Source organism: Canis lupus, chromosome 34, assembly GCF_003254725.2.
Source record: "Canis lupus dingo isolate Sandy chromosome 34, ASM325472v2, whole genome shotgun sequence".
NCBI classification, from domain to species: domain Eukaryota; kingdom Metazoa; phylum Chordata; class Mammalia; order Carnivora; family Canidae; genus Canis; species Canis lupus.
The window spans coordinates 27,395,342-27,415,326 of record NC_064276.1 but is presented as its reverse complement, the minus strand read 5'-3'; the positions used below and the strand labels follow the sequence as shown (position 1 = coordinate 27,415,326).

The 19,985-nt window shown below is 39.2% G+C and overlaps 1 protein-coding gene across 5 annotated transcripts in view; it reads left to right on the top strand.

Annotated features, from left to right (window-relative positions):
* The window catches only part of SPTSSB (serine palmitoyltransferase small subunit B), a 29,286-nt gene extending 15,795 nt beyond the window's left edge, over window positions 1-13,491 (top strand). For 2 of the 5 annotated variants that reach the window (XM_025425454.3, XM_025425453.3), the window contains exons 3-4: window positions 6,424-6,548; window positions 11,932-13,491. In XM_025425454.3, coding sequence (XP_025281239.1) covers window positions 11,964-12,194 — 231 coding nt within the window. In that variant the 5' untranslated portion in view covers window positions 6,424-6,548; window positions 11,932-11,963 and the 3' untranslated portion in view covers window positions 12,195-13,491. The remainder of the gene's footprint in view (window positions 1-6,423; window positions 6,549-11,931) is intronic. The other 3 variants (XM_025425456.3, XM_025425455.3, XM_035710287.2) reach the window with 2 other exon arrangements.
* Window positions 13,492-19,985: the final 6,494 nt, after the last annotated feature.

Here is a 19,985-nt window from a genome sequence, read left to right as displayed (position 1 = left end):
GGGGCACTTGGCGGGATGAGCACTGGGTGTTATGCTATATGTTGGCAAATTGAACTCCAATAAAAAAATTAAAAATAATTAATTAAATCTGCTGGCTGAAAATATTTTTCTTAATATACCCAGTTGCCACTAGCCTTCTCACATTTACCTGGAACTCAACAAAGTTCTTAGGAAACAAACAAGTGCTACCCACTTAAAAGAAGTTTGAGTTCCAGGTAAATGTGAGAAGGCTAGTGGCAACTGGGTATATTAAGAAAAATATTTTCAGCCAGCAGATTTAATTAATTAATTAATTTATTTATTTTTAATTTTTTTATTGGAGTTCAATTTGCCTGGAGCTCAGCACTTGTCCACTTTTCACTCGAATCATGCAAGGTAGCCATGAACTTGGGAGCAGGTGAAAGAGAATGAAGCCGGCAATACTATATCTACACTGTTCTTGCCAGGAAAACGAGAAATCCACTTGGCTAAATTGTCAATGAGACTTTTTTCTTTTAGTCTATCATTTAAGTAACCCAATTTTAAGTACAAGATCATAAGATTTAGAGTAATTTAATTGCCCAAAAGCAGCAGCATGTTTTGACATATCTCTGTTAACACCTGCCTTTCTTTTTCCCCTTCTTCCTTTGCCCCATCTATTCCCTTCCCCAGAAACTAGCTGACCTAGAATGCCAACCAACCCAGTAGGGAAATGCCCCCTGACCTGTGGGTTAGCAGAGAAAACACCTCAACAATGCTTTATCTCCATGACCCTCGGAGTCAGCCTACATTTCTACTCATTTGCCTAAAAGCAGTAATAACTGAGATACAGAGCAGTTCAGTTGAAGGCAGTGAAAAAGCAAAGACTATATTGCTACTGTCACAAAAATCATGCCTATAGGAGTTCAGTGTTGCTGGTCACCAAAATAAGAAAAACACTGAACTCATCACCAGAAGCATTCCAAACAGTGTAATAAGAAGTAAACAATAAACCAGAAGAATGAGAAAGAGGAGGAAGGATAGAAAAATAAACAAAAACAAAAAAAAAGTTTTATAAGCAAATATTCAATGTTATCAAAAAAATAAATTTGCAAATAAAACCACTGTTAGTACATACTGTTGGATATGTCAGTTGACCAGCTGCCTATCAAACAGATTTCCATCGACAGAATTCTAGGAGCAGGTGCTCAGCAGGTATGATTGTGACAAGTCGGTGTTGCAGTAACTCACCTTTTTTGGCATCAAATTGTTCTTGGAAAGAAGTTTCCTGTTTCTAAAGACACATCAAATATACTGATGATAGAGATGAGATAAAGGCTTAATTTTTCATGGTCAGACTTGCAGCTCCTAAGAGAACTGAGTCCTTAGAAAGAAACAGTAAGCACATAGTTCCTTTACCAAATCGTGGGTTTGAGGGCCACGAACTGGGGAAGAAAAGACAAAGGTAGGACTGTTAGGATGTGCACGGAACACAGTTGCCTAGAAAGGGCTTTGTAATGACAGTAGAAAACTTTTGGCCAATTTAACTGCCTTTCCACTCTTACTTCTTGTTAAGTGCTCTGGATACTGGGGTTTTAGAAGCCCCATATTTCACATCCTTGAATAAGCATATCATGGAATTTACAATTCCCACAAGTACTGTATTCTATATACTGAATTTCACTGAAGCCAAGAATACACAGTAACATGTCATCCCTCCTCTCAGAAGGCTCTTTATAGTTTGGCAGTCTCCGATTTTCCTACTATATCCTAAAAGTCGAGAAGAAGGGAACTCCACTGGGATCTCAGAATTATTATTTGAAGACTTTTAGGGTTATTCATTTACTCAGCTTTGGATGGTACATCTATGTGATTTTGCTCAGCTAGTCATGGAGAATCTTAATAACTTTTAATGCCAAAAATATGTATTGTTCAGACTTTTTTTTTAAGATATTACTTATTGATTTGAGAGAGAGAGCGCAAGCATAAATGTGGGGGAGGGCCAAGGGAGAGGGAGAAGCAGACTCTCCACTGAGCAGGGAGCCTGACACAGGGCTGGATCCCAGGACCCCGGGATCATGACCTGAGCCAAAGGCAGATGTTGAACTGACTGAGCCACCCAGGTGCCCCTGTTCAGATTATTTATAATGTTTAGAGGCACTCATTGACATTTAAAAATTTTAATTGTGGTAAGATAAACTGGATGTAACATAAAAATTTACTATCTTAACCATTTTTAAATGTACAGTTCAGAAGTGTCAGGTATATTCACATTGCTGTGCAACCAGTTTCTGGAATGTTTTCATCATGCAAAACTAAAACTCCATACCCATTGAACAACAACTCCCAACTTGCCCCTTCTTCTAGCTCCTGGTAAGACCACCTTTCTACTTTTTTCTCTAGGAGTTTAACGACTCTAGATATCTCCTGTAAGTGAAGTCAACAGCATTTGTCTTTTTGTGACTGGCCTATTTCATTTGTCATAATGTCCTCAGGTTTCATCCACATTGTAGCAGGTGTCAGAACTTCCTTCCTTTTCAGGGATGAATAACATTCCTTTATGGGTATAAACTACACTTTATTCCACCATTCATTCACCTGCCAGTGGACATCTGAGTTCCTTCCACCTTTTGGCTCCTGTGAATGATGCTGGGTTAACATGTGTGTACATTCACTGATTTTTTTAAAAATTATTTGTAATGACTTTAAAGCCATGGTTAGTGCTGCAACTCTGTTTACATTTTTACCTCTAAACATAGCTGGCAGACCCTGGGAATAGTATCTTCAGAAGGAAAAGACTACCTAGGAGCTATACTCTTTCCTTCATTATAGGATAATAGGGTTTTTTTCTTTAATAAAAATAGTAATGAAGAGGTTCATCCTAAGAAATGACATTCTAGTTAAAGCTTGGCTCAGAAGCCCTACTCTCTACTCCAGTTTTGGCAGAAATAAACAGGGGTACTTGTTCTTTTTCTGTAGGAGTAAATGAAAGACACCAGGAACGACACAAGATATATCATCCCACTTGTTGCAAATGTCTCTTCCTATTCATAAACCTATTCAACATTAATGTACTTACTGCTTTTTTTTTGGTTTCAAAATATTTATCTTCTTTTTGATGACACAACATAGAGACTGATCCAATGTGAACTTAGTATTTCTTAAACTATTATGAAATTTTCTTTTAAAGTCAAGTTCCAAATTTTCTTTCCCAGACAGAAGTCCTTAATTCATAAACCCCTCTGGAATCTGTCAGAAAATCCCAAACAACAACAGTTCCTTTGAAATTACACTTATTGAACACATGCCATGTTGCCCAGTGGTCTTAGTTGATGATGGGACTAGAAATACATGGTTTCTATTGTTCAGCTTTTGTTAGTGTCAATGAAAATTGGAGACAATTTAAGGTTGGTTCAGACAGTCACAAAAACACTGCTCTTGCCTCTAATTCAAACCAATACTGTACCCACAACAACCTGGTTAAATTCTTGGTGAGACTTTTTCCTTTTAGTATTATTTATTTCAGGAACTCACCTCAAGTAAAAGATTAGAAAACTTAGTGTAACCTAATTGCCCAAAGCAGTAATATGCTTTGATTTAACAATGGTTTGTTTCTTCCTCTCCAAGGAACCTAGAATTGTTGAGATCTGTCACTTGTGGTCTGATTTCTAATATCAACCCTGGTATCAGCATGAGGAATTGGTTGCCAAAGGATGGCTGGAGAGGATTCTAAGATGGAAAGGAAATTCATAGGAAAATGTTAAGCAAGCATGAAACTTTCTGTGAGGCACAGAAAACATTGGCATCATCCACGGAAAACTTAGAGCTGGATATCTGGAAGATATCTGGAAAGTGGGAGGCCAATAAACTGCTACTATGCCTGATTCTTACATAGACACAATATGAGATTTTGCCACTGATCATAGGAACTTTGTATCTTTTGTGAATCAAATTGTGTTCACATAAAGCAGCAGCTTGCAATTAGGTCCCCAAGACAAGAACTATTACATAAAGTTGTGCAGGGCACAGCCCACACAATGGTATGTGGTAGCCCTGCCTAAGACTCATTTGAAAATGTGCTCAGAGACTGCAGTGCCTTTCAGGTAGTGGTTTGTGGTAATCGCTATGTACATGTGTTGTTTTATTTTTTCAAAAATATTACCAGGCGATTCAACTAGCAAACCCAAATAAGGGTTGAGGTTTTTTGGTTTCTTTTTCTATAAAATATACATAGCACTCCGTTATAGGTAACCATTGCTTCACAAAGGCTCTTTGGCTCTATAACTTAGGAAAATCTTGCAGATAGTTTAAAGTTGTACCAATCCACAAGATACAACATTACTATGACCATGACTATGACTTCTAAAGAGCTCAAACCTATCCCTACATTCCCCACCACATCGCCGAGACAGGCTTAGAGGCAATTAAGAATTATTTTCATTTTATATAGACAGGCTGTGACCCAGAAAATTTTGGAACTTGTTTAAGGACATGAAGTAAAAATGAATGAATGAATGTGTGAATAGAAAAGAGTAAAGCTATAATAGAATTCAGGTCTCCAGATGTTCCCATCCTGAGATTTTTCTCTATTAGAACAATTTTTTCTACCTGCTAATCTTATATTATTACTCACCTAGAGTAAGCACTTGTAAAAGCCATTTTAATGGGCTTTAAAATCACTTCACAAGTGTTTTTTTTTTTTTTTTTTTATTATTCCCCACAGAGTCCATGAACTTTTAACAGTATGAGAAGAAGAAGAAAAAGCATTGGTTGGATTGAAAAAAATTTAGTACCAACCTCTTTCCTTCCTATAAAAAGACAGATTGTACTGAATTTGCAAAAACAATCTGCCTAAAACTCATTGCCTGAAAGCAGACAATGAGAATTCATAAGTACCTTTTATGTACCCCACATTGTGCTGTGGAAATATTATATAAGTACAAGTGTCATTGTGGTCCCTGTCCTCATACCATTTACAATTCAGTCAGCTGGCCAGCCAGCCAACCAGCTCACCAGCCAGCATACAAGTATCCCACATTCCAGGCACTGGGGGAAAGAGATGACTGGGCGTATCCCCAGTCCCCAAAGACCTCATAGTCTACTACAGAAACAGACTGTACATGAGAAATTATAATATAAGTGCTGAAACGTTGCTCCAATTATGACACACAAAAGAAAGCAATATATTTTCCTCAGGAAGGGTAGTTTCCTGAGAATATTTCATAGAAGAGAGGATATAGAAGCTAGGTCTCAAAAGTAAACAGGATTTTATCCAGAAGAGAAAGGGCACACGAACATTTCTAAGAAAAGAAAAAAAAAAAAAAAAAAAAAAAGATGAACAAAAGCATGGGAGCTTAAGAGTGAATGGAATTCAGCAGGAGAGTTCAGAGATGCTTCTAGAGAAGTAGAAAAATCATACCGTGAAGGGCCTTACAGGAATATTCCATATCATAGGAAATGGAGAGCCACTGAAGGGTTTCAAGCAGAGAAATTAATCTGTGATTTTAGAAAGTTAATTCCAGCATCAGAATAGAAGGTTGTAAGATGAATAGGGATACATTGGTAGGATATTTCATTAGTCCAATAAGACATGGAGAGAATCCACAGCATTGCCCAATAAAATTTGCTGCAGTGAAATCTTCTATATCCATGCTGTCCAATATGGTAACCGTGAGCTACATGTGGCTACTGAGCACTAAATATTTAAGCTGCCCCATGTGACTAGTGGCTGCCGTAGTGGATAGTGCAGAGGCATCTTAGAGAAGCTGGCACTTGAGTTAAGCCCTAAAGGAGGGTGTTTCCAACTGCAGGTTTAAATTGCTGTAGCTCACGATTGGGATATTTTTTAATGACCTAAGAGAATAGCATAGAATGGAGTAGAATTAAATCAAATCAAATAGAACTTTTTTTGTTCTATTTGAGTAGCATGCACCTTAGAGTAATGCTGTGAGGGATATTTCTTGCAGTTATAGAGCTGTGTGTGTGTGAGAGAGAGAGAGAGAGAGTGTGTGTGTGTGTGTGTGTGTGTGTGTACTGTGGATCACAATGTAAAATGTGCTTTTCCTCTCTAGTCTGTTTAAAAATGTTTGAAAGCCATTCCTTTATGAAAGGGTATTATTTAACTGTGTTCAGCGTTATTAGCAAGACATCCCCAGAAGAGCAGAGTTTTGTTCACTGGAGTTTAGAATAGGACTAACTCTGGATTTTCAAGACTTTCCTAATTACTATTTTGCCTTCAAAAAATTAATAGCCTTTATTGTTTGGAACAGCTTTAGGCTTACAGAAAACTTGAGAGGATAGTACAGAGTTTCCACATGCCCTGCACCCAGTTTCCCCTATGAAGATCTTACTTTAGTATGACACGTGTCACAATTAATGAACCAATGCTGATATGCTATTGAGTAAAGGCAATACTTGACTCATATTTCCTTAGCTTTCACCTAATAGCCTTCTTTTCTGTTCCAGGACTCCATCCAGGATAACACATTACATCTAGTTGTCATGTTTCCATAGGCTCCTTTGAGCTGTGACGGTTTTTCACACTTTGCTTGCTTCTGATGACCTTGAGAGTTTCAAGGAGTACTGATCAGGTATTTTGCAGGATGCTACTCTGTTGGAATTTTGTCTGATGTTTTTTTTCTCATGATTACCCTGAGGCTGGGGGTTATTTGGGGGAAGACCACAGAGGTAAAGTGCCATCTTCATGCCATGATACCATGGATAGATACCATCAACATCATTTATCACTATTGATCTTGGCCTTGGTCCACTGGCTGAGGTAGTGCTAATCAGTCTTCTCCACAGTCAATTTACTTTTGTAACCCCCTTGTCAAATAGTACCCTTTGAGAGGAAATCACTCTGCTCCTTTTAAAAATGAATTACTTAATTAAAGGGAAGCTTAAACCTGAGTAAATCATATTGAGTTCTTTCCAAAGAAAGCTGCTTCCGAGTACAGACGCAGTCTCTTTTTAGATACAGCATCTATCTCTGCAGCAGGCAGGACACTTTCTTCACATCTCAGATTTTTCAGGTTCCAAATATGAAGCACTCTCTCTCTCTCTCTCTCTCTCTCTCTCTCTCACACACACACACACACACACACACACACACAAAAGCTGAGTGATTGACGCAAAGTTCCAAAATAAGTAGGAAAGGAATTAACCCAAAATCAATTTCAGATCCTTCTGACTTTTCTTCTCAGCCCCAGATTCTGACGTTTTAGAAATAAATTTAACCTAAAATGTGTTAGGATTTTTATTCCCCCATGAGAGAAGATTCATTTTTAGCTAATGTTTAGAAAGGGAGATCCCACACTGAGAAAATCTGGTAATTTGGAGTACCTTCTTTAGGTGGAAGAGGGCTGCAGGATCAGGCCTCTGCATTATCTGCAAGGTCAATTCCAGCCTGCCAAAACCACCTGATGCTTTCCCCTCCTTGCAGTTGCCTAATCCCCGCCACTCCGGTTCCCGTGGACAGAAAACAACAACACAGAACTTCCTGAGCAAGCCCAGCCTCTCCTTTCGTTCCTTCCCTGCACGTTTCCCGTACAATGCTCTCATTTCATGACTCATACACGTGGGTTCATGGGAACACGTGGGGTTTTCTTATTGCTCTATTTATTCTTTCTTGTCCATACAGGCCAGAACAAAGCCCTGCCCCTGAGTAATGTGGGTCATAAGTCCCAGGTCCTCTCCATTCATTCTGGGAGAAGAGGTGTAACTTCATCTCCTTCCTCACTGTACACAAATCTAGTGAGAGGAAAAAATCATCACCTGTTGATAAAAGGGCAATGACATTTAGAAATAGAGGGCTGGGTGGTTCAGTGGTTGGGCATCGGCCTTTGGCCCAAGTCGTGATCCTGGGGTCCTGGGATTGAGTCCTGCATCAGGGTCCCTGCAGGGAGCCTGCTTCTCCCTCTGCCTATGTCTCTGCCTCTCTCTGTATGTCTCTCATGAATCCATAAATAAAATATTTTTTAAAAAGAAATAAAAATTAGTCACTTACTCCTTCATCAATTAAAGATAACTTTTTAGGGGACTCCCAGGTCCTTACTGTTTTCCACCACCCATTCATTTACTGGTTCCTTTAGGATTCAGTCTCTTCCTGTGGTTCCCAGGACTCTAATGTTCCTTTTTCCTCTTCCACCCCTAAACTGGGTAAAACTCTGCTTTACCAAGTTGGGTGAAGATATTTTTCAGAATTTCTTTAATAATAGAAGAGTTTATTATTTTGACATCTTAGCATGGTTTTACCCATTAGTACGTCGCTAAGAACCTTAATTTTTGCCGGTTCCCAGAAACATTTATAATAAATAGGTATTCAGATTCTCACTTGGTCAGAGGAGCATCTGAGCTGTGGGAATTCAGGAAAGAGTCTTGAGTAAGGGAAGAGTAGATTCTGGGGAAACAGAGGGTAGGGCTGAGCTCTTTCAGATATCCTACACACCTGATTCCACTGTCCTTGCTCAACTTTAAGTCTTCTAAGATCACAGAGACCTTCACTGGAATTTTCATCCATCTAATGTCAGTTCTCAAGATACAGGATGTTCCCTGCTTGGTCTAGTCACTTGGATTCAGTTGGACAGACCAATTTCAATGTCAACCAATTTAATATCAATTTACGTCAGCCGCATAGACTTGGTCCTTTGCTTTAAAATGAGTGATTTGGTCCAGGGGATCTCTACAGTCCATCCAGTCATTAACATTCTAAATTTCACCTTAGCCACCTAATACATGTGGTAAATATTACCTCTAATGTATATCAGTGGAATGTACTCAGCTGAATTATAATCCTCAGGGGCAATGATGACTGTTTCTGTCACCATGGCATCTCCAGTTCCTAGTGCAAATACCAGCATGACAATCATTATTTTCAGTAAATAAAAGGGAAGGAGGGAGGGAAGGAGACTAGGCTTTCTCCAGTTAGATTCTGTCTTCCTATCTATGTGCTTCCTCCCTATGCAAATCTTTTGAACTGATCCTTTACTTGCATTTCTGCTAATCCTTCCAGCAACCTTAAAACAGTAGGGATTATTATCTCCATTTTACAGGTGAGGAAATTGAGGCCCAGAACAATTAAGTAACTGGGCCAACATCTTACAGCCAGTCTGTTGAGTAGTCAGGACTTGAACCAACATTTATCTTTATTCCCAAACCCATACTCTGCATTATGCAAAGCACTTTCCAAACTATAAGTGATTCTCTGAAAATATAAATTGTTTTGCTATTAGTATTAAAGAAACTCTCTTAAATCAAATCCATTAGGCACCTTAGCGTATGGTCCCACACTGGTCCTCATGTTTTTAAAATAATGGCCCAGAGAAAGCCTTTCCTTGGGCTTCACAGTCCATTCCTCCAGGTAACACTTCGACCCTTTGCTTCACCCCCTACTTCTTACTGGAGTTTCAATTGCTTCATGTTCCATGGGGGCTCCTGGCCCTCCCATTCACCCAGTGGTGTACCCATCACTCAGCTTCAGCGGTCATCCTATCTGCTGAAGCAATCCCACCCCTGAAAGCACAGCCTCCTTAAAGATGTAGGAAAGTTTTAAAAATCATCAAGCTTAGAGGGAATTTTTTTTTAAAGGCAACAGACTACTGCCTCCCTCATTACCAAATATGGAAATCATCTTACAAAAGCAAGTAACTGAGAACAAGGAGATTTGTTGTGTGCTTGAGTAAAGTTACCATTTCAAGTCCTTTGTTTAGCTTTGCCAGGATAGGGCATTAGGTCTTTAAGGAAGTGGGCAGCCTAATTGCACATTTCATTGTGAGAAATGAAGACTTTAAGATGTTTGCTGTCATCCAGGTCTAAGTTACCTGTGGGTAATTCATTTCATGGCATTTCTGCCATCCTATCTCCTCAAATTCAGCCTTTTCTCCTACTTTCCTCCTTAGGACCTTCCTGCATCCTTTCCCCAGGTATTGCTCATTCCTGACCCCTCATCCACTGTGTGTTTGTTACTTGGCCCAGTGTGCTGCCTATAAGAGCACCTCCTGTCGACAATGCCAACAAGACAATGCCGGCAGTTTTGGGGACAGATTCCTTCTGAAGCCATTGCTGTTCAGAAGAAATCACACAGTAGTACTCAAAATGCATTTGTTAATGAATGAGTGAATTCTTCTACCCACATTACTCATCTTAAAGAGTGTTTTTTGTGTTTTTTTCTTTTTTTTAATTTTGGATGTAGTCCCAAAGGAAATTTTAAAATGGGCTCAAAAGGAAGTAGAAATATATTACCTAAGCAAATCTAGAACCTAAATATAGTATTATTCTAACAATAGACTGCAGCAGATGGTTTACCAATAATAACCAACTCTCTCTTCTCACCTTTTCTTTTTTTTAATGTTTTATAAAATTTTATCCCACTTTATTCTGCAAAAATGCACGTAGATTCTAGAACATACTATAATTCTATTTTCTTTTTTTTTTTCAACTGCATCAGTAATTTTTTTAAACTATGGTTGACATATAATGTTATATTAGTTTCAGGTGTACAATGCAGTAATTCAACACACTCACCGGCGCTCAGAAGTGTAGTCACCATACAAAGTTATTAGTTATTATTGACTATATTTCTTATACTGTACTTTTCATCCCTGTGACTAATTTATATAGTTACCTTGCTACCTAAGAAACAGTTAATAAACCATATTTAAAAGCGCTTGTCATCAATAAGGGAAAAAAGAATCAAAGTGAGGGGAGAAATCAATGGCTTTTATTGACTGTTGGACTTCAGGAGACTGATGTGAGATGTGACAGTACCAGCACTTTTACGAGTCCGAGCTGGCTACTGAGAGTGCTGGGAAGTGACACCAGGGGCCGGGAAAACTGGCAAGGAAAGAAAAACTTTTAAAAATCTTGATTCTTTAAATTGTTAGCAGTATCCAACCGAAGTCTTACCAAGCATCCACTGGCTGGTATAACGCATGTTGGTGTGCTTCAGATCTATTGTCTGTTTGATTGATTGCTTTTTACAGTTGAAAACAGTGACCATTGACCATCTCATGGTTTCTGTGGCTTAGGAATCTGGGCACTCCCATGATTGGACAGACCAAGTGTGCTTCTTTCTCCACTAGCAAAAAGTGCAGTGATACATACACAATATTGCTGCCCAGAGAAGCTCATTAGAGACTCAGCACCAGGGTTTTTATCGGGGCTGGTTCTGTGGACACTCTTTGCCTGACAATTGCCAAAATTTCAGACTTCCAGAATAAAGTAGGTGTTCACCATAAATTACGGTGTTTGCACAGTTTAGGCATCGTGAATCATCCTTAACCATCAGGGAATAGAGAGAACATTCCAAAAGCCAAGTTCCCAGATGCCAGCCAAGGGCCAAAAACTTGCAAGCAGACCTTTCTAAAAATAGCAGCCTCAGGCTTGCTATATCAACTCTTCTCTGTACATTGTTCTTTAAATCTTTCAGAATACATGTTGTAGGAAATAGAATATTCACACTCCTCACTCTTTGTATACATGGCTAAGGAAAATGTGGTTATCCTTCATTTTTAGATATTTTCACTAGACTAGCAATTATCATTTTTAGATAAATGTTACTATTATTTCTTTTTAAGATTTTATTTATTTATTCATGAGAGGCAGAGAGAGAGGCAGAGACACAGGCAGAGGGAGAAGCAGGCTCCTGCTTCTCAGGAGTAAGCAGAAGAGGCACAATGCAGGACCTGATCCCAGGACCCCAGGGTCATGACCTGAGCCAAAGGCAGATGCTCAAGCGCTGAGCCACCCAGGTGCCCCAAATATTACTGTTATTAATAATATGGTTGCCCTTAATCCTAGTAGTAATTCTTATTCATAGTGACAATGTTATGAATTCCTATGATTAATATACTGTGAATTATTTCTACGTAGGAATCCTAAAAGTGATCCATCCAATGATCATTAACATTCTGAGATCATGAAAATCTAAGGAGATTCTGTGTTCGGCTCCTTATTTTTCTTCTAATCTGTTAACAGGACAGACTTATTGCAGCTTGAAGGAGCCAACCATGGATTTCAAGCGTGTGAAGGACTATTTCTCCTGGCTCTACTATCAATACCAAATCATCAGCTGCTGTGCCGTGTTGGAGCCCTGGGAACAATCCATGTTCAATACCATCTTACTAACTATTTTCGCTATGGTGGTATACACCGCCTATGTTTTTATCCCAATCCACATTCGTCTGGCTTGGGAATTTTTCTCCAAAATATGTGGCTATCACAGTACAATTTCTAATTGATCTTGTTTGCATTCTGTGACTCGGCATTGCCTATGTATATGTTGCTTATGACTTACAATTTACGTGAATACTGATCTGAAAAGCTCTCTTCTCTATGCACTCTTATATCTTGCCTGAAACGTGGGATAGAGGTCTCTTTAGGTTCTTTTATACATGCTACATTGTGCATCAGTCCATACATACAAACACTTTACCTCACATACCAACCATATTCTCTCAACTTAGACTTTAGATTTTGTTTTTAATCAAGAAACTTCATATAAAATTTTTCTGAAAGGTAGGCTTATAAGAGACCTACCAGAATCATATTTAAAATGTTCCCTTGATACCTATTCTGTACTAAAGGGTATATTTTTTAAAAGAAATTGTTCATAAGCTCCTGTCAAAAGTATCCTATCCTTGTTTACAACATATAAAAAGATGTGAATAAATTATATGGGCCCCCTAAAGTCTTATTTTCTAGTAAACTGCTGATACCTAAAATTCTTTTACTTCAAGTGCAAAAGAATAGGCTGGAGGCAATTATCTCTTTTCAGACATGGTTCATGAATTATTTCAAATGCCTCTAAAAGTCTGGCTTTATAACAGTTTAAAATCAACAATGTTGATTTTAGATAACCCAGTAAGTATTATAATACAAAAAATATTAAGTGTAAGGAACAAAAAATATAATCAAAGTAAATTCAGATATTGTGACTTGCAATGCTGCCTTGCCTTGCATGATGCTGGGGGGTGGAGGGAAGAGAAAAGAAATTGCTTTCTTTCTGTGGTTTCACTCAGTGGAGCTGGGGTGGGGGTGGGGGAGCACGTATTAGGCTACAGGAAGAAAAGCTAATAAATAGGCTGGAAGTAATACTCTACCAGCAGGAACTCGACAGCTCCAGTTAAACGCTTTGATATAGTGGCTCCTTTGCAGAGCAAAAACAAGATTTATTAAATTTCCTTCAAAGTGTTTATCTTAAAACAAATACAAGTTTTTAATTGTACTGCTGAATCAAATGTGAATGCCAAAGACCAAACCTTACAGTTTGTCTTCCCTTTCAATAAATATTAAGGTTCATAATTCTAGAAGGTAAAATGTAAATAGTTTTTGGATAATATTTGCACCCATGTTTGTGTTATGGGGAAAAAATTTCCAAGGAAAGCTAGAGAGAAAGATGTTTGGCATGCCAAATTAACATGCATGTTTCTTAACACAACAAACGTGTTTTGAAGACAAACCAGATCTGAACATGTACTTGTTGATTTTTGCAAAATAAAATTAGGTTTAATTTTGTAAATAAAATATTCACCTCTAGATTTGGTTTTTCATACTGCACTAAATATCTAGGTGCTTACATCCACATCTGTCTCCAAACTTATCTTTTTCTTACTAATCCAATGTGGCAGCTGATCTTAAAACAGCAGGATAAAACAAACACTTATCAAGGGTCTTCTCCATGGTGAACACATTTTACATGTTGGAGTAGATATTAAGGTCTCCCGGTTATATGTATGGAATGTGGAACCTGGAACAGAGGCATTTCTTGTTTAAAGTCCTTTAGCCACTAGTGGCAAAGCCAGGAAGCAAATCCAGGGCAGGACCTCACTGGCCCCTGAAATATTGGCCACATGCAAGCCCATGGGAGGACAACGTGAGCAAATGAAAGATGATGGGATGGGGTCAGTGACATGTTTCAAAGCAGAACCACATTGACTAAAAGGGTCAAGGGCGTGAGGAGACATCTGAGGTCAGAGGACCGAGAAGCCCAGCTGCCAGCTTTCACCTTTGCTGCTTACCCAGGTGCTGTGTTCACCCATTTCTATGCTGTCCAGGCCCATATGCCTATTTTGAAAGATTGCTTTCACTTTTAAATATTTAACAGAGGATTCTCAGCTAAGCATGAACTTGGACGCATTCCCAGCTCGCAATGATTCAACACCCCTATAGACATGGACCCCTGCTAAGTAGTCTTGGAATTCAATTACAAAGGTACTGCATTGACCTTCTTAAAAATCCTCCTTCCAAAACTGAGAGTTAAAATAAATGTGAATAGACACAGTAAAGCTTAATAAAAGATATTGCAAAGCACCGCCCCAGGATGTCACTTTGAAGGTAAGCATTTCCTCCGAGCAATCGAAGTGATAAATACAGGGCCCAACAAATAATCAAACATAGTTCAGGGAAAAAAAAACCCATCTGCATGCAGAAGGGAAGAAAGCCCTACCTGCTGTGCTTGCTCTGTCAATTTTCTAGACGCAGAAATGCTCTCTACCATGACCATAGTTAGCCTAGATTACAAACACGTTTTATATGCTTTTTCTTTTCTTCTATTATTTGTATATTTCAATGATGGTCACGGATCTTTTAAAAATAGAATAGCCAAAAGTTTCATGGTTAAAATGGGCTTGCGTTTGTCACTCACTAAACTTGGAATCATAAAATATGTGGCCAAGTCACTGATATTGGCCAAGTCAACAGCTGCTTTTACAACAAAAAATACAAAATGCAGGGAAATTGGGCAGTTTTAACATCATGATAACACTGGTCAGTTGTTGTTAATAAGTGTGTGTACCAAAAAAAAAAAAAAAATCACTAGTTCACATTTTCTACTTCTTTCTTCTTCCATCATTACCATATTTAGATTCTCTCACTAGGAGAACATGTCCCCCTGGAAGGCAGAAAATCTGTTCTTATTTCTGAATCCCCAGTATTAAGCCCGGTACACAAGACAGAGTTTAGCAGATACACATTCTAGAACACATTACATGGTTCCCCATACCCTGTATCCACACAGAAACAAGGAAGCTCAGTATTTGTATTGGGCCAACCTCGGAATGAAGCTTCCATCTATCAACCAAAAGAGGAATGTTCATTCATCTGTATATTCACTTATTCAACAAAAGTATTAAAAGCCAACTGGGTACTGATAGAGGAATGGAGAGGTGGATAGACATCCAATGAAGAGAGCATAGTAGAAACTAGGTGGTAGGTATTCACCTATCTGTTGTAAAATCCTCTTAACTTTACTGCGTGTTTGAAAGTTTTTATACAAAAAAAAAATGCTGTAGGAAAAATCTACCATGTGCTAGTCGTTGAGATTGCCACTAGGAAACAAAGATAAATATGAGACAGAAACAGTAACATCCCCAAATTCATGAATCATACAATCTGGTGCACAAGAAAAAAAAAGCAAACAAAATATTTATGAGTTGTGGTAAGGTCTTATGAAAGACACAGCAGAGTACTGGAGAAGAAGCAACAGGGGGTCGGGGAGGGTGGAGCAGTTGGGGGACACAGTGAGACTTAAATCCAAACGTCTCTTACTGTAGGACGGTAAGCAGGGGGACAATGTGGGAAGGAGGTGATCTTACGCTGTAAGACGGGGACACTGGCTGTTGTGTGAGGCTGGATGGGCCGGGCAGGGGTCAGGGCAGGGAAGCCCCATGAGGAAAGGCCTGCACTAAGAAGGTAGGATCAGAAGCAGAGAGACAGATGGTCTGATTTGACTCGTATTTTGGAGCTAGAAAGTCAACATGTCTTGCTTCTAGGTTGGATCAAAGGAGAAATTCCATTCGGTAATACTCAAAACCTTTTTCTTTAAACATCTCACCCACCCAAAAGAAACCTCCTTCTCATTTTGGTAAAGTTATTTCCAGGGCTAATTAACTATCCTAAGAGAGGTTGAAGGAAGCCAATTTCATATATTTTTCTATTTTTTCCAGCTTTTAAAGCTTCACTGTATCTCATCAAGAGTCCTTATACTTCTGGCTGGAAGAAAGGACTCTGATTTTTTTTTTCCCACCATGAAATAGAATGTTGTTCTCTCGGTATTTTGCATCATCAGAACGGACTAACCAAAATCTCAGTAGCATGGTTGTTCTAGGGATTAAATGATCCTAAGACTAATTCTGGAGCTTGAAAAGGCTGTGAAAGCACACTTCAGGGCGGGTTCTCTTTGATTCATTCCCGAATTATTATGCTGACAACAGTGAAAATAATAATATCGAGAAGATTATGGCAGTGTTATTGGAGCAGGGCTGACTGATTTTCAATTTCAGTTATTTGGTTTGAAATTATTAGGAAATAGGAAGTGAAGGAATTCCAAAATGAAATTAAGTTGCCTTTACTATAATGGCAAAGCCTATTTCTGTAGCTTTTTTTGTGAACAATGATGATGTATACCATTAACAAAATTCACACTTCTAATCATTTCCAGATGGAGTTCAAAATTCAAATTGCTGCTTTTTATTATTGTACTTTTGTTCCTAAGAGAGGCAGCACTTAACCCAGATGTCTGATTGTGGGGGAGGGGAGACTGCAAAATAGTAGAGAGAGCACCCCAGGTCCCTCACAGGCACAGGCACGCGTGCACACACACACACACACACCTGGCAGTAGGTAGATTCCCCCAATGGCATCATCTTGATCATTAGGGATGCAGTGACGGAGGAGAGCCCCAAGTTGGATTCCCAGTCAGCAATGAGACTGGAGAAAGGGACAAGGAGGAAGAAGAGACAGAGATTGGGGGAGAGAAGGGAAGAAGGAAAAAGGAAGAAGGCATATATTTTTGTTTTCTGAGTTTATACTAGGAAGCTCACACTTCCAAATACAGTGTCCCTCCATCTCACCCCTCAAAGAACTTCCCTGATCTCATTTTTTTTTCCTAACATGAGCCATATCCAAATGTTTTACATCTCGTTCGTGTTAATATTTGTTTCTCTTGTTAAAATAGTTCACCTTTGTCCATGGTTAAAATAAGTTTTCTGAATAACCAGGCAACTGATCCCCACCCCCATCCTCCAGTGGGTCTTATGTCTTCCCTCCCCTATGGCCTGGCTTCTAAGTTTCACTGCCTCACCTCAACCCAGCCCCACTATATCACTATTTTTCAAAGCTCAATAACCTCCTTAGACTATGGACTTGGGTCTCTCCATGGAGTCTTCAAAGTAAGAAGTCTACAGTCTAAGAAATCCTCATGACTTTCAGCATCTCAGCTTCCTGAAGCTGTCCTGGTTATGGATAGGAACCCTTTTTCTGGAATTCTATGGCCTCTGTAACCTTAGCACTGACCATCATTGCTATGGGAGGAAGGTAACACAGTCCATAAATAAAAACAAACACACACACAAAATCCCAAGGAAAATCAGTCAGTCCTTAACCTCAGGGTCAGCTGAGAAAAATTCAGTTCATTGCATAAGTGGTGGATTTATAGGCGAGGCCTTCCAGGGGGTTCTACAGCCCCGCCCCCATCGCGCCCCACCCCTCTTCACGGCCCTCCCCCTGCCGACTCTTGCAGCCCCAGGAGAAAGGTTCACAGTCCTTCTCAGCAACCTCAGTTTTCACCACTGGAGAAACACAAAGGACCGGGAGAGAGGAGGACCAGTTCTGAGTAGAATCTAAAAAGTGGGAAACAGTTTGGTTCCTGTCCTGGTCTGGCCAATGGACAAGTAACCTCTGATAGTTTATCTTTCGCACCTTATCATGCAAAGGCACTGCATCCTCCCAGCCCAAATTACATTTCCCTGAGCCAGAAAAAGTAACTGGCTCCTAGCTCCAAAGGAGAGGGAAAAAGGAAAGTCTAGTTACCCACATATGAATATTCTGTGTCCCTCCTAGGTCAGTTCCCAAAGAGTCATGTGGGACTTGCTTCTGGAGAGCACAGGTCATGTGTTTTTTGTGTGTTTTGTTCCGTGTGTTTTGTGTTTTGTTCCCCACATAATTTTATAAAAGCTCATTAAGTGAACTGATTGATGAATAAGCCCTTTTACAATTCCAGGTTGGGAAGCCTAGAGTCTTATTCCAGATATGATCTGTCATTAGATTTTGTACTGAGTGATTCACCTTAAAGGAGACTTTTTAAACTCTGCTGGAGTAGATGAAGGTTTTTGAGAAATTGCTGACCCTCCGTTAGGTTCTCCTACCTGTTACTCCTCTTCCGCTCCTAAAACCTTTCCTTCACAGCCATCCCCGCATGCTCATTGCTAAAAGAAGGAGGGTTTTTAAAGCTTAACTGATGAATTTGCTCAAGTTCCACACCATTGGTTCTCCTCTGTGGGTATACGTTAGAATTATCTGGGAGCTTTAAAAAACCACCAGATCCTGGCCCCACCTCCCCAAATTAAATCAAAATTCCTGAGGGCAGCCCCAGCATGGTAGTTTAAAAAGCTCTCCAAGTGATTCTAATATTCAGCCTAGACTAAGAACCGCTTTACCAGGGCTTCACTAGATGCTAATTAAGTCCCTTAACTCCAGCTTAAAGCTGGACACTCCACTTATCTCTCCCACTTGTTGGGTTCCCCAGACATACCTAAGACATGGTCCAGGCTCCACTGTTTCTCTAGATACAGTCCTCATCGTAACTAATATCACTTCCCTACAGTTTTTCTGTAAAAGCACTTAACACTCCCTTAAGAGCCTGAAGTGCTAAATAGTTAAGAACATCATACTCCCCACCAGATTTTGTTCCACGTAATGATGTCTTCAATCATTTCATCATGCATCATTTAAAAGCAGTAAAATATCACAATTTATGCTTCTAGGCTTGAAGCTCTAAGTACACTCAATCTTCTGCTGATGAGCTTGGTGGAGCTTTTTCATTTGCAACCTGAGTACAAGATCATGTCACAATAATTTGGTTAAGCCAGATAGATAGTGCCATCAGCACTGCTGCAGAGCGTGCAAGGCTTCCACATTTCACCGTACCGTGCTGTAACGCATCAAGGCGTCTTGTGGATGTGTGATTGTACCTTTTGTTTTAATTACTTGCAGTTACCCGTCCGTCTTCCGTATAATTTATACATAATATAGGAGATTGCTAAAAATCAAAAACAAATGGGGACCAGCCTTAAAAATTCCCTGAGCAGACAAAACCAGTTTAGTCATATAATAAGCAAAGCTTAAGTTAGCTTGTTTTGCAAGATTAACTTGACTAGGTCATTTCTTGCTTGTGCCTCTGGAAATCATAAGCAAAATAGTTTCCCCAAGTTATATGAGGTAACCACAAACCAATTCCCTATTGTTTAAGAAAATTATAATATTATAAAACCAATCACTGTGAATTGTGTATATAAATTATAACCTGAGTTATATACACCCCTGAGTCTCATTCTGTGTATTAGTTTGAGTGCTCTCAGTTTGAGAACCATCTTTTTTCTTTTTTTAAGATTTTATGTATTTATTCATGACACACAGAGAAAGAGAGAGAGGCAGAGACACAGGCAGAGGGAGAAGCAGGCTCCATGCAGGGAGCCTGATGTAGGACTCGATCCTGGGTCTCCAGGATCAGGTCCTGGGCTGAAGGCTGTGCTTAACTGCTGAGCCACCCGGGCTGCCCGAGAGCCACCTTTTTGGTATGTGCACAATAACCTTTTACTAATTACTACTTAGGTGATCCCTGGTTTTCTGCTATTATGACCTTTTGACAATACACACACGCACACACATTTTAAACCATCTAAAGCTATACCAATATAGTTGGTGACAGAAGCCATTCTAATTAGAAACTAAGTTAACCAAGTGATAATGAATAATAGAATAATAAAAAAAGAAAAAAGAAAAAAGAAAAACAAATACCAGTCGTGAATGATGAAGAGATAAATGCCAACCAGAGAGCAGAAAAATCCAAGCTCTAGTTCTTGCTCCGGTAGCTGTGTGTCATGTTGGGCAGGTCACTTTGCTTCTCTAGGCTCCAGGTTTCTCTTTTTTTTTTTTTTTTTAAAAAAAAAAAAAACTTTTGTGTGGGTTTTTTTTTTTTTTTTTTTTTTAAAGATTTTATTTATTTATTCATGAGAGAGAGAGAGAGAGGCAGA